Below are 15,070 nucleotides of genomic sequence, written 5' to 3'. Positions count from 1 at the left end.
TTACTTTGCCGTGGTCTGGCAGGGACAAGAATTCAGGACAATTTGGATCCCCACACCGAAGGTCAGACAAGTAGTCCTCTGCAGAGCTCTCCAAGTCCTCATGACTGTAGCTGTTCAACATATCCACAGGGAATGCCATCATCTTGAGAAATAAGCAACATTATTACTGCAGGTAGTTTGAGAGAGATGATGCACAGTTTATCACATATTCCTACTAAACATGTAACTAAGACTGTTGAACACCCCCCTCTCTGCTGCTCTCTAGAACCCTCTATGTCCAAGCCAGAAATGAGAAATGCTCCAGGCATTTAATTAGGATGGTGCCTATTAACACTCAGTCTGTAAAATGATACATGAACCCAATCTGTATTTATAAGCAGAAAAGGAAGGGTTTAGCCCATAGATCCCCCTAGACCCAAACATGGCAGATTTCCAATTCACAACCCCCCTGTTTGCAGCACATTTACAATAGACCACATGCTGCCTTGAGGTAGGCGTGGCACTTTGGGACATGGTTTAGTGGGCATGGTGGTGTTGGGTTGATGGTTGGACTGATGGTCTTAGAGGTCCTTTCCAATCTTAATGATTCCTAGTTTTTACTTTCATTAAAAAATAATCCAGCCACCAAGCCAGGAAACATGAAATTATTACTCTACCCTTAATTGGTTTACTGGTGGACTTGGTAATGTTAGGTTAATGGTTGGACTGGATGATCTTAAGGGTCTTTTCCAACCTAAACGATTCTATGATTCTATGAGGTGGCAGGCTCAGTTATCTCCCTCCCAGCTGATGTTTTTGAAGCCACAGATTAAGCAAATAAAAAGTAAACAGCCCAAAAGATAACAACAGGAAGGCGAAGTTCATTTATTTTGGAGACTTTGCATTGAAATCCATCTCTGAAGAAACAGAAGCGTTGTTCAGAACTTCTCTCTACAACTGGCCAGTTAGTGTGCCTACCAGCTGTTGTTTCCAAAAGCATTTCAACCGTGAACAGGAAATGCTACAAGCTGGTTAAAAACAAGAGCCCACAAGGGACTAAAGAGACACTTTAAGGAGGTGACAAGACAAAAACTAAAGAACTGAAAACCAACTATATTGGCCATAGCTCCTTGAAAGCTCTTTGATTCAAATTCTCCTTGTCAAAGCAGCATCAAGTTAAGATGAACAAGAGCTCCTGGAATCTACTGAGTGCTCTTCAGCTAAGGTCTATAGAACTATACACAGATACAGACCCCTCAGCCCCTTTCAAGCTACAGCCCAAACTCTCATAAGCATGAGCTACCACAAGTTCATGAGTTTAATCTGTTCTGAAAGAACACTGGGATCTCTTTAGGTTGGAAAAGTCCCATTCCGATCTACAGCAGAGCATAAGAGAGTAGTCTAACAGTTCAAAATGCAAGCATCTTCATTCTGAAAGGCAGAGTAACCTAGCAAATACAAATCAAATGGCTGCCAACAGTAATAAATTAATACATTTCCCTCATAAAAAACACAACTGGTTTGTCAGTGTCTTTAAAAAATTAAAAATACAGATGGTTCCACATCTAGACAGTCTCTTGAGTAATGCATGACAGAGAAAGAGGGAGGGAGAAAATAGCTTTTCAGTTTTCCTTGACAAGAGCATTACACATTTTTCTCCACAGAGGCAGCAGGAACAACACAGGTCTCTGCCATGCAGTCTGTCATGCCTCTTTTCTGTTGCTCTAAGCCTCCATGCGTTGCACAACTGTAAAACTGTCAGATCAAATCCTTGTCACACACTGCAGGACTGTGCTCTGCTCATGGGGTACCACTCCAATTGGTTAGCTAATAGTCAGGCTGACTGAGCACACGTAATGTAGCCTTAAGTGACCAAGCTCATCATGACCATTTGTACAAAAAACATATTAGAAGTGTGCGTGTGTTTGGAGGGAGGGAAATTAAATTTATTTTATTTTTTTCAAATGAGGCAAATTATGCTTTTCATGGTTTAACTGAAAAAAAAATAAATCTTACACTCTTCATAACCATATCATTTCACATAATAGGATTAAAGATGATTGTATGTAATAAACTCACATGAGCAACAGTTGCTTTAATGTGGAATCGTATCACTTTCCCCCTTCTCAAGATTATGCAAGCTACTATGCGAGAAATGGCAAATCCTCTTTTTAGGAACAGCTGCAGCACCAGAGGATGAGAGAGATCAATTCAAGGAACTCCAGAAAAACCCACATTTAACAGGATGAGTGAACACATTCCTGTGCAACTGAGGCAGTTCCTTATTCACAAAATCTTCGTTACTGTAAGCATTACGATAGAAAAAAAATATTGTTTTTAAACAGAGAATAAATGGGCAAGGTTAGAAATTGATTTTGTCCTGGTTTTGGCTGGGATAGAGTTAATTTTCTTCCTAGTAGCTGGCATAGTGCTGTGTTTTGGATTTAGTAGGAGAAGAATGTTGATAACACCCTGATGTTGTTGCTGAGTACTGCTTATGCCAGTCAAGGACTTTTCAGCTTCCCATGCTCTGCCAGGGGCACAAGAAGCTGGGAGGGGGCACAGCCAGAATAGTTGATCCAAACTGACCAAAGGGCTATTTCATACCATATGACATCATGCTCAGTATATAAACTGGGGGGGGGGGGGGGGGGGGGTTAGCCAGGGAGCAGCGATCACTGCTCGGGAACTGTCTGGGTATCGGTCGGCGGGTGGTGAGCAATTGCATTGTGCATCACTTGCTTTGTATATTATTATATTGTTATTATTATCATTACTATTTTACTTTATTTCAATTATTAAACTGTTCTTATCTCAACCCAGGAGTGTTTCTCACTCTTACTCCTCCAATTCTCTCCCCCATCCCACCGGGGCAGGGGGAGTGAGCGAGCAGCTGTGTGGTGCTTAGTTGCTGGCTGGGGCTAAACCACGACAGATTTAATTATAAATTATAGATGCAACCCCTATTTCATCTTAGAAGTGCATGAAGGAGAGATGCACAGTCCATGCAGCTTCCAGGCCACACAAGGATTTGGGCAGGCTCTTAGAATCAAGAGATCTGGTCACTCCCCTGCAGACCTTCAATACTGAGTGCCATGAAGTAACAGAAAGATAAGAAACTGTCCTGGTTTCGGCTGGGATAGAGTTAATTTTCTTCCTAACAGCAGGCATAGTGCTGTGTTTTGGATTTAGTAGGAGAAGAATGTTGATAACAGGCTGATGTTTTTAGTTGTTGCTGAGTACTGCTTATGCTAGTCAAGGACTTTTTCAGCTTCCCATGCTCTGCCAGGCGCACAAGAAACTGGGAGGGGGCACAGCCAGAATAGTTGATCCAAACTGACCAAAGGGCTATTCCATACCATATGACGTCATGCTCAGTATATAAACTGGGGGGGTTGGCCGGGGAGGGGCGATCGCTGCTCGGGAACTGTCTGGGTATCGGTCGGCGGGTGGTGAGCAATTGCATTGTGCATCACTTGCTTCGTGTATCATTATTATTATTATCATTATTATACTGTTACTATTAGCATTACTATTTTACTTTATTTCAATTATTAAACTGTTCTTATCTCAGCCCAGGAGTGTTTCTCACTCTTACTCCTCCAATTCTCTCCCCCATCCCATCGGGGTAGGGGGAGTGAGCGAGCGGCTGCGTGGTGCTTAGTTGCTGGCTGGGGCTAAACCACGACAGTCCTTTTTGGCGCCCAACGTGGGGCTTGAGATAACAACAGATTAATCAGAGTGTATTAAGGAGTCTGTTAACAGTTGCCGGTCACGATATTAGTTCTTCTGATCTGCACCATGTTCTTTTTTTTGCAGCACGCGTTAAAGCTTGCTGTCAGTTTGTGTAGTGTGCTATGCTCTGCAGTGATTCATGATCTTTTGCTTGGGAGGCTCCTTATCAAAGCCCTGACCTTGAGCATTCTTTGGTATTTGGGTTTCATACAGAAGTCACTACTGTACTTCGGGTACTACCTCATAGAGAGAGTTAGCAATTATACTTCTTACTCTGAGAGGCTTGTTGTGGAGGAAATACAGAATGGCACCTTTGCTGCTTTCTTCTATGATGTTTCCTCCTTCATTACAACAACTTTCCTGTATCTTGAACACCCCTGGGCAGTTAAGATACTTCTATTGATAATTCTTGGGAATGTTGTTTCCATTTTGATAAAGGTCAGTAAGCAGTTTAAAAATACCATCCAGAGATCTACCCCAAGGCTGGATAGTTATGAGTGGCAGGGTGTGTGGGATCGTATGCGCAAGTACCTAGGGCAGTGGGGACCTCCAGTGTTTTGGAACTTCACCCCTGAACAAGTGCAGAATCCTGAAGAATTAGTAAAGTATTTGGAAGAAGTATGTTGTCACCCTGGTAGCTCCAGAGAGACACAAATCATTGCAACATGCTGGGGACTGGCCCATGCCTATCGAGCCGTGGTCAACGCTAATCAGTACCCTCAAAAGAAAGAGAAGGTCTCTGGATCTGATGACAAAACAACAAGCACTGTGGCTACTCAAACCCCCACTACAGGCCCTGCGGCTACTCCAACCCCCACTACAGGCCTTGCAGCTACTCAAACCCCTGCCCCAGGCACTGTGGCTACTCCAGCCACAGCCATGAGCACTGCGGCTACTCAAACCCCAGTGACAGACACTGTGGCTAAACCAGAGAACCAACCTGCGCCGGTATCAGTTGCCCCTATACAGAAGAAAAAATACACGAGGAAATCAGTTCGTTTAGTAAGGGATGAAGATGAACCAGGGCCATCACGAGAACCAGAGGAGGAAGAACCCATAAATGAGATGGTGACCACCCGATCCCTATCCCTGAGTGAGCTGCGAGATATGCGAAAAGATTTCGGTCGTCATCCAGGCGAGCACATCATCACCTGGCTGCTCCGATGCTGGGATAACGGGGCCAGTAGCCTGGATTTAGAGGGTAGGGAAGCCAAGCAGCTGGGATCCCTTTCCAGGGAAGGGGGGCATTGACAAAGCAATTGGAAAAGGGGCAAAACCGCTCAGCCTCTGGAGGCGACTTCTGTCAAGCGTGAAGGAAAGGTATCCCTTCAAGGAGGATGTTTTATACCGCCCAAGCAAATGGACCACCGTAGAGAAAGGTATCCAGTACCTGAGGGAATTAGGCGTGCTGGAGGTGATTTACAGTGACCTGAATGATGAGCGGTTAACCAAAGACCCAGATGAAGTCAGGTGCACACAATCCATGTGGCGGAAGGTGGTACGGAGCGCACCAGCATCGTATTCCAACTCGTTGGCAATACTAGCCTGGAAAGACGACGAGGCACCAACGGTGGATGAAGTGGCTAGACAACTCCGGGACTACGAAGAAAAGCTCTCTTCCTCCCTACGGGCCTGTGTCTCGGCTGTGGAAAAACTGTCTGAAAAAATATGCCAAGAGTTCCAACAACTCAGAGAGGATCTGTCCTACTCCCCACCTGCACGGACCAGCGTCTCAGCCATTAGGAGTCAACGTCCCTATGCTCAAGAGAGAGGATATAGAGGATACACACCACGGGGCACCCTGTGGTTTTACCTGCGTGATTATGGAGAGGACATGAGAAAGTGGGATGGAAAACCCACCTCAACCTTAGAGGCACGGGTGCGTGAGTTGCAAGGAAAAACTATTAGAAAAGGCGGTTCTCCCAGGAAAATTGCAGCTCCAGTTTCCAGTGAGCAGTTCCCGAGACAGAGTAAGAGGGCTAATTTTACTTCCGACCTTGATCAGGGAACTTTTGATTCACATTTACAGGAAGTGAACAACGAATACTGTGACCAGTGTTAGAGGGGCCCTGCCTCCAGCCAGGTGGAGGAAAGGGACAACCGGGTTTACTGGACTGTGTGGATTCGATGGCCTGGAACGTCAGACCCACAGGAGTATAAGGCTCTAGTGGACACTGGTGCACAGTGCACGCTAATGCCATCAAACTATAGAGGGGCAGAACCCATTTGTATTTCTGGAGTGACAGGGGGATCCCAACAGCTAACTGTACTGGAAGCTGAAGTGAGCCTAACTGGGAATGAGTGGCAAAAGCACCCCATTGTGACTGGCCCAGATGCTCCGTGCATCCTTGGCATAGACTACCTCAGGAGAGGGTATTTCAAGGACCCAAAAGGGTACCGGTGGGCTTTTGGTATAGCTGCTTTGGAGACAGAGGAAATTAAACAGTTGTCCACCTTGCCCGGTCTCTCAGAGGACCCTTCGATTGTAGGGTTGCTGAAGGTTGAGGAACAACAGGTGCCGATTGCTACCACAACTGTGCACAGGCGGCAATATCGCACCAACCGAGACTCCCTGATTCCCATCCATAACCTGATTCGTCGACTGGAGAGCCAGGGAGTGATCAGCAAGACTCGCTCACCCTTTAACAGTCCCATATGGCCAGTGCGAAAGTCTAATGGGGAGTGGAGACTAACAGTGGACTATCGTGGCCTGAACGAAGTTACACCGCCGCTGAGTGCTGCCGTGCCAGACATGCTAGAACTTCAATATGAACTGGAGTCAAAGGCAGCTAAGTGGTATGCCACAATTGATATTGCTAATGCATTTTTCTCCATCCCTTTGGCAGCAGAGTGCAGACCCCAGTTTGCTTTTACCTGGAGGGGTGTTCAGTACACCTGGAACCGACTGCCCCAGGGGTGGAAGCACAGCCCCACCATTTGCCATGGACTGATCCAGACAGCACTGGAACAGGGTGAAGCTCCAGAACATCTGCAGTACATTGATGACATCATTGTGTGGGAAAATACAGCAGAAGAAGTTTTTGAGAAGGGAAAGAAAATAGTCCAAATCCTTCTGAAGGCTGGTTTTGCCATAAAACAGAGTAAGGTCAAGGGGCCTGCACAGGAGATCCAGTTTTTAGGAATAAAATGGCAAGATGGACGTCGTCAGATCCCAATGGATGTGATCAACAAAATAACAGCTATGTCCCCACCAACTAGCAAAAAGGAAACACAAGCTTTCTTAGGCGTTGTGGGGTTTTGGAGAATGCATATTCCAAATTACAGCCAGATCGTAAGCCCTCTCTATCAAGTGACCCGGAAGAAGAACGATTTCAAATGGGGCCCTGAGCAACAACAAGCCTTTGAACAAATTAAACGTGAGATAGTTCATGCAGTAGCGCTTGGGCCAGTCCGGGCAGGGCAGGATATTAAAAATGTGCTCTACACCGCAGCCGGGGAGAATGGCCCTACCTGGAGCCTCTGGCAGAAAGCACCAGGGGAGACTCGAGGTCGACCCCTAGGGTTTTGGAGTCGGGGATACAGAGGATCCGAAGCCCGCTACACTCCAACTGAGAAAGAGATACTGGCAGCATATGAAGGGGTTCGAGCTGCTTCAGAAGTGGTTGGTACTGAAGCACAGCTCCTGCTGGCACCCCGACTGCCGGTGTTGGGCTGGATGTTCAAAGGGAGGGTCCCCTCTACACATCATGCAACTGATGCTACATGGAGTAAGTGGGTTGCATTGATCACACAACGGGCTCGAATAGGAAACCCCAGTCGCCCAGGAATCCTGGAAGTGATCATGGACTGGCCAGAAGGAAAAAACATTAGAATATCACCAGAGGAGGAGGTGACACGTGCTGAAGAGGCCCCACTGTATAATAAATTGCCAGAAAATGAAAAGCAATATGCCCTGTTCACTGATGGGTCCTGTCGTCTCGTGGGAAAGCATCGGAGGTGGAAAGCTGCTGTATGGAGTCCTATACGACAAGTCGCAGAAACTGCTGAAGGAGAAGGGGAGTCGAGTCAGTTTGCAGAGGTGAAAGCCATCCAGCTGGCTTTAGATATTGCTGAAAGAGAAAAGTGGCCAGTCCTTTATCTCTATACTGACTCATGGATGGTGGCAAATGCCCTGTGGGGGTGGCTGCAGCAATGGAAGCAGAGCAACTGGCAGCGCAGAGGCAAACCAATCTGGGCTGCCGCATTGTGGCAAGATATTGCTGCCCGGGTAGAGAACCTGGTTGTAAAAGTTCGTCATGTAGATGCTCATGTACCTAAGAGTCGGGCCACTGAAGAACATCAAAACAACCAGCAAGTAGATCAGGCTGCTAAGATTGAAGTGGCTCAGGTGGATTTGGACTGGCAACATAAGGGTGAATTATTTATAGCTCGGTGGGCCCATGACGCCTCAGGCCATCAAGGAAGGGATGCAACGTATAAATGGGCTCGTGATCGAGGGGTGGACTTAACTATGGACAGTATTGCACAGGTTATTCATGAGTGTGAAACATGCGCTGCAATCAAGCAAGCCAAGCAGTTCAAGCCCCTTGGGTATAGTGAACGATGGCTAAAATATAAATATGGGGAGGCCTGGCAGATTGATTACATCACGCTCCCACAGACCCGCCAGGGCAAGCGCTATGTGCTCACCATGGTGGAAGCAACCACTGGATGGCTGGAAACATATCCCGTGCCCCATGCCACCGCCTGGAACACCATCCTGGGCCTTGAAAAGCAAGTCCTGTGGCGACATGGCACCCCAGAAAGAATTGAGTCAGACAACGGGACTCATTTCCGAAACAACCTCATAGACACCTGGGCCAAAGAGCACGGCATTGAGTGGGTGTATCACATCCCTTACCATGCACCAGCCTCCGGGAAAATTGAGCGATACAATGGATTGTTAAAGACTACCCTGAGAGCAATGGGTGGTGGGACGTTTAAACATTGGGATACGCATTTAGCAAAAGCCACCTGGTTAGTGAACACCAGGGGATCTGCCAATCGAGCTGGCCCTGCCCAATCAAAACTTTTACGTACTGTAGAAGGAGATAAAGTTCCTGTAGTGCACATGAAAAATATGCTGGGGAAGACAGTCTGGGTTACTTCCCCCTCTGGCAAAGGCAAACCCATTCGTGGGATTGCTTTTGCTCAAGGACCTGGGTGCACTTGGTGGGTGATGCGAAAGGATGGGGAAGCCCAATGTGTACCTCAAGGGAATTTGATTTTGGGTGAAAATAGCCAATGAACTGAATTGTATGATATTAATTGCTTTATAATACTGTATGTTATCTCTTAACTATATGTTATCTCTTAACTGCATGTTAATATAATAATATAGTAGGTTAATATTAAGTATATAATACTATATATTATGATTGCTATATGCCGCATCAATGGTATTGCAGTAAGAATTGCCCAGCCTAAGGAAAATGAACTTTGATGAAACCATGTTGGAATGAGAACTGACTTCAGCATGCAACAGTCCAACACTGCACACCACCTGTCCTGCTCTGAAAGACTGTGATGACAGATGGAACCCAAAGTCATGGGCTAAATGAACTCAATGGACATTTTAGAGGGATGGGCCATACACGAAGGGAATGATATCTGTGTGTATATCAAGATAGGGAAAGGGGTGGTGATTAATTGGAACACATTGGAAAGGGGAGGGCCTGTGCATGACGTAGATGGTATAGAATAAGGGGTGGATACTGTCCTGGTTTCGGCTGGGATAGAGTTAATTTTCTTCCTAACAGCAGGCATAGTGCTGTGTTTTGGATTTAGTAGGAGAAGAATGTTGATAACAGGCTGATGTTTTTAGTTGTTGCTGAGTACTGCTTATGCTAGTCAAGGACTTTTTCAGCTTCCCATGCTCTGCCAGGCGCACAAGAAACTGGGAGGGGGCACAGCCAGAATAGTTGATCCAAACTGACCAAAGGGCTATTCCATACCATATGACGTCATGCTCAGTATATAAACTGGGGGGGTTGGCCGGGGAGGGGCGATCGCTGCTCGGGAACTGTCTGGGTATCGGTCGGCGGGTGGTGAGCAATTGCATTGTGCATCACTTGCTTCGTGTATCATTATTATTATTATCATTATTATACTGTTACTATTAGCATTACTATTTTACTTTATTTCAATTATTAAACTGTTCTTATCTCAGCCCAGGAGTGTTTCTCACTCTTACTCCTCCAATTCTCTCCCCCATCCCATCGGGGTAGGGGGAGTGAGCGAGCGGCTGCGTGGTGCTTAGTTGCTGGCTGGGGCTAAACCACGACAGAAACCAAAAGCTAAATTGGTTCTTAGAGCACGTCACAGGGCTTAAACACAGCTTGGGGTGCCTTTATCTTAGGGGAACTGAAGCCTAAGTGGTTAGGCTGCTAGCCAAGGATTTAGAGGCATCAGGATCAATTTCCAGCTCTAGCACAGACTGTTGAAGAAATTACACCACCTGCCAGGAATTATGCCACCATCAACACCCTTGGCCTATCTTTAGGGAATTAATCCACCATCAGCACGGCTCAGCCCTAGTTTTATGCTTGAAGAAGATGACTTGCCAATCCGCTGAGTAAATAAATGGTTTATTTATCTGACATGCAGAGCAGCTTGAGCTAGGTGCCTCCGAAGAGGGACCCCAAATAAAGAAATCCCTGGGCAATTATACCTTTACAATCTAAGTTCCCCACCCCTCACATTGCTGTCCCAAAGATGGGTTCTTCACCTGGTGTGCAAGAACCAAGTCACACAGTGAGTCGAGATAGTTGCTTTATTCCATTTCTGCACAGAGATGGGTGCTAGGTGGCAATTCCACAAAGCTAGCACACCCCTTGCTTCACATATTTATACAATTAAACAAAGTCACTACACCTGCTGTTAACATCTACTTGTTAGTCATTGGTTATTTCTACTTTTGCTTTGATTTAAAGGCAGAGCTCCCTTTAAAGTCACTACTGTCACAAATTTGTGATAGCTATGCATGCTCAGTGGGCAAGGGTCTCCCTTTGGAGGTGGGTAGCTCTTCCAACAGAGGTGTGGTTTTCATATTATAATTAGCTGGTTCACTTGGGGGACAGCAATTCTTCTAAGCACTGCCTCAGTGCTTCCTCTAAGCACTGATTTGATGAAGAGCACACCTTTACCGATTATTCTTCCTCTTCAGCAATTCCACAGAATTAAAGAAACCTATTTAACCACCCTTACTTTACATGTTTTGATGAAGCCTAGAAGAAAGGGTAACAGCAAATTCAATTCACTGTGGCCCATAAACAAGCTCTAACCATAAGCAGGAGAGAGACACTACCACTGTGAATACACAGGTCCCCTGTTCTACAGTAATAATAAAATCACAGGATAGTATTTTACTACAAAAATAAAGTACAGGACTAAGAGAGGAACAACCCATATTTGAAAACAAATCAAAAATCTAAAATGCTATTTTTTAATAGCTGTACAACAAACAGTTCAGTACACAACTCAGACAAATCCATCTTACTAGACCTGCAACTCAAGGAATCATTTAAGTATATATAGATATATCATTTAGAACATTTGGTAGATTTTTCCAGTTAACTTGGAAAACAAAGAAAGAGATATGTTAGTCCTGACTATTCTCACTAATTTTAGTGAGATTTTAGGGAAGATATGAAAGCTCATCACTCTTTTGAGGAAGGATCCTTTTACATATTTTAGGGAGATATTTAAAAGTTTCTTTGAAATCTCAGGCTCACTGGAGAACACCAACTAAATTTATAACGACTAAATAAATACATGCTATCACATCCCATTGTTCAAAACAAAAAAAGTCAGCAACAGCAAACAAAACTGCAAGAATGCCAGAGAAGAGCTATCAAGACACTGCATATGCCATTTCAGTCATATTTAAAACAATGCAGTAGGGGAAGCACGTTAAAGCAGGCTTTTCCACTCAGGTTTGTTTAATCCATACTGAAACAGATGGAAGCAGAAGTTTGGGAGGAGGGCTGAATTTTGCTTGATTTTTTTTTTTAAACCCATTTCTATTGTATGAAAAAGGTTTTTTGTTTGGTTGGTTTTAAACAGTTTACAAAATGACTATCCAAGAGTCATTCACTGATGAAAACAGTTCCAAAGGAAAGCATGCACCTCTAACATAGCTGCCCCAAACTTTACATTTCACAGATCAAAGGATGACTAAGGCTTTCTGGAATGTATAGCTGATACAATTTGATGACTAGGTTACAACCTTATGGGGCTGGAGGAAGGTATTTATCTGTGAGGAAATGAGAAGCTAGTAACTTGGATACAGAAATATTTAAGGAATAGCAATGTGAAAATAAGCATAAGTACATTTCAGCTCTAATACTACTATTTGTATTTTAAGTTTATAAATGTAATTGGTAACACCTTTAAATGATTACTACTACTTGATATTCATTGATTGGTACAAGATATTGATAAACCAAGCCTTATTATACCTAAGAACATAAGCAAGTAAAGGGCTCTTCTACTCTGATGAGTTTCTCTAATACCACCAAATTCCATGTTCTTCTCTTAGTGATTTTGTATCAAACATTTCCATTTTTCACATTTAAAAATAAAAACTAACCCATTATTAAATATCAGCCTTAACACTGAAGTGAACTCCATTTATCTTTCACTGGCAAAGATTCTGCACTGTAATAGGTGTGCAATTACAACTATTTAAACCAACCTGCACAGATAGGATGTTTGGATAAGTAAGGAGAGTTTTAAGTTTGTTCTGAGTTGTGTTATTTTTGCAATACTAATAAGAGTAAAAAAAAAAAATCTATTTTTAATAATTAAAGTGATGTTATCTATCTTAATATGCATACAGAAGAAATTAAGAGTATTTTACAAGTCATTTGTCAGAGTAATGCCTCTTTGTAAAGGAGCTAGGTTATGAAACACTCCAAAAAGACTTGGTACTGTGTGTCTTGATCATGCATTGCTGGAGATAATCCATTGGAAAAGTACAGTAGAATCCCATTTTAATTACTCATCTTCCACAACAGTAAAGAAAGGTGCTGTAAAACATTTGTTTCCACACAGAGCAGATACTAAGTAAGATCAGATTGGGGAAAGGGGAATGGGGAAGCAACTTAAACACCAGTCTGCTATATCAGAGTCCCCAGCAGCTTTTCATTCATGAAATAGTGTTGAAATTGAGATGATCTCTGAGGTTAATAACACCTGAATTTAAACGTTTATAGTATAAACATCTCTCTGCCCTGATGTTTTCCTCTATGAAATAGGTGCTAAAATGTTTTCTTACTAGCCACCATTAAGACAAGAAGTGAGTAGTTCTTCAGTATTTAAATCAAGCAGAGGTCAATTAAACAACAAGAAAGGTGCTGGTGTGGTTAAGGAAACAGAGAGAAGATGCATTCAGTTCCCACAGGAAAAGTTTTGAGGAGAGACCACAATCACTCTGATCTGCAGCAATCTTTTATAGGTCCTCCAGTGAAGCAGCACCGATTTTATTATACTGATCACTCTGCCACAGTACTTATTCCCCTTAAAAACCGGTGGGTTATATACCGGACTATGACCAATGGCATGGCCCAACATACAAAAAAAGTATCTGAACTTAAGCAGGAAAAAGTTTCCTCCTCTCTCTTGCATGCACACACACACACAAAACCAAGTATCAGCTGGACAGTGTCTCCACACCAAAGGGTAGTTTTCCAAATTTCTCATTATTAATACTGAAAACACCACAGCCCAAAACAGCTTAAAGATCACTCATTAATTGTTTCCTCTAAATAGGACATTAATATGTATCTAAACCCAGTGAGTTAGTATATTTTGTTTTCCATTAATGCTAGTAAAACCTTTTGCTCTAGCTCCCAAAGTAACCCACTTTCTCAGGCTGGATTTAACACTCCATAAGCAAGATAGCAATGCTACATCAATGGATATCTTAGGCAAAATGCTTCCCCTTGTTTTAAGAGGAAAGAATCAACCCTACCTCAAAATAAAATTTAAAAAAAAAACCACACATCATATAGGAAAACAGGAGAGTGTGTACGTGAGACTGTATGTGTCCACATGTATTTTCACACATAATGCACACACAGAGCCATCTTTTGTGGGAGGCATCTATTGCAGCATTGCAATTTTTATTTTCATATATAGGCATAAAGATATATGTATATATAATAGATCTTATATATGCGTGTGGCTATAATACATAAATTGCAATGCTACAATAGATGCCTCCACAAAAGATGACTGGCCTGACCCAACACGGAGTGGCCTGGGCCAAAATGTGGCCGTTTTCCTGAAAACTCACAGAAAACTTGGCACCACGCAAGCCCCGACCCGCACCCCACGGCGCCCGGGCTCCGCATTGGGAGGAGGCGAAGCGAGGCGAAGCGAGACGAGGCGAGGGACAGCGGGCCCAGCCGAGGGGAGGGGAGGGGAGGCCGGGCCGGGCCGGGCCGGGCCGGGCCGGGCCGCCCTCCACCGCAGGAGGGCCTAGCTGGCCCCACCGCCCGCCCGAGCCCTGACAGAGCCGCATCTGCCCCCCTCCGCGGCCTCGGCGGCCCCCACGACGGCAGGCTCGGCGCGGCCACGCCAGCCTGCCCGGCGCTGCGATGGCCGCGGAGGGCGGCGGAGGCCGGGCGCTACCCCCAGGGAGGGAGCGCAGCACCCGCGGGAGGTGGCGCCAGGGCCTGCCGCGGCAGCGGGCGCGAACGAGGGGCAGCGGGGCGGCGGCCGCTCCGGCCCGCCCACCTGCCTCCCGGTGGGCAGCACGCCCCGCACCCACCGGCGCGGCGGGTCGGACCTACCTCCATTATCCCGGCCACAGCAGGCAGCTGCTGAGTCCTTCCACTCGCCTAGCCAGGCCCGGCTGGGCTGCGCGGAGAAGCGGGATGCCCCGGTAGGTTACCCCTCACATCCCCGCCGCCACCTCACCTCAGCCGGCCAGGCAGCCTTCCGCGGCGGCAGCAGGAGAGGAGCAGGAGCAGCATTCACGGCGCTCTCCGGCGCACCTCCGTCTTCCCCCAGTCCTGCTGCCCGGCGCCTGATATCATCTCCCCCGCGGCCTCCCCTCCCGCCCCTCGCCGCTGACGCATTCCCGCTGCTACACCTCGAGCCGCCGTCGCTCGCCCCGCGCCCCCCGACATGGCGGCTGCCGGGGTCCCCACGCCATCGCCCCCCCACCATGGCGGCTCCTGTGGTACCACAGCCGTCAGCGGCAGAGGTGGTGCTACCTGCGCCATTGCCGGCCATGGCGGCAGCCCTGGTATCTGTTCCGTAATCAGCCTCGGTGGTAGAGGTGGTACCCACGCCCATTGCCCGCCATGGTGATGATACCTGCCTCGTGGCCCAGACACACAAAGGGAGC

General features: G+C 45.9%; 1 protein-coding gene across 1 annotated transcript in view; it reads right to left on the bottom strand.

Annotated features, from left to right (window-relative positions):
• Positions 1 to 14,849, bottom strand: part of LOC142596525 (soluble lamin-associated protein of 75 kDa-like) — a 38,529-nt gene extending 23,680 nt beyond the window's left edge. The window contains exons 1-2 of the mRNA XM_075725674.1: positions 14,715 to 14,849; positions 5 to 142 (exon numbers count right to left, since the gene is read on the bottom strand). Coding sequence (XP_075581789.1) covers positions 5 to 142; positions 14,715 to 14,849 — 273 coding nt within the window. The remainder of the gene's footprint in view (positions 1 to 4; positions 143 to 14,714) is intronic.
• Between the last annotated feature and the right edge of the window lie 221 nt (positions 14,850 to 15,070).

The sequence above is a fragment of the Pelecanus crispus genome, chromosome W (genome assembly GCF_030463565.1).
Source record: "Pelecanus crispus isolate bPelCri1 chromosome W, bPelCri1.pri, whole genome shotgun sequence".
In the NCBI taxonomy this organism is placed as follows: domain Eukaryota; kingdom Metazoa; phylum Chordata; class Aves; order Pelecaniformes; family Pelecanidae; genus Pelecanus; species Pelecanus crispus.
The sequence above is the reverse complement of the archived record's forward strand: the minus strand, read 5'-3'. Positions and strand labels throughout refer to the sequence as shown.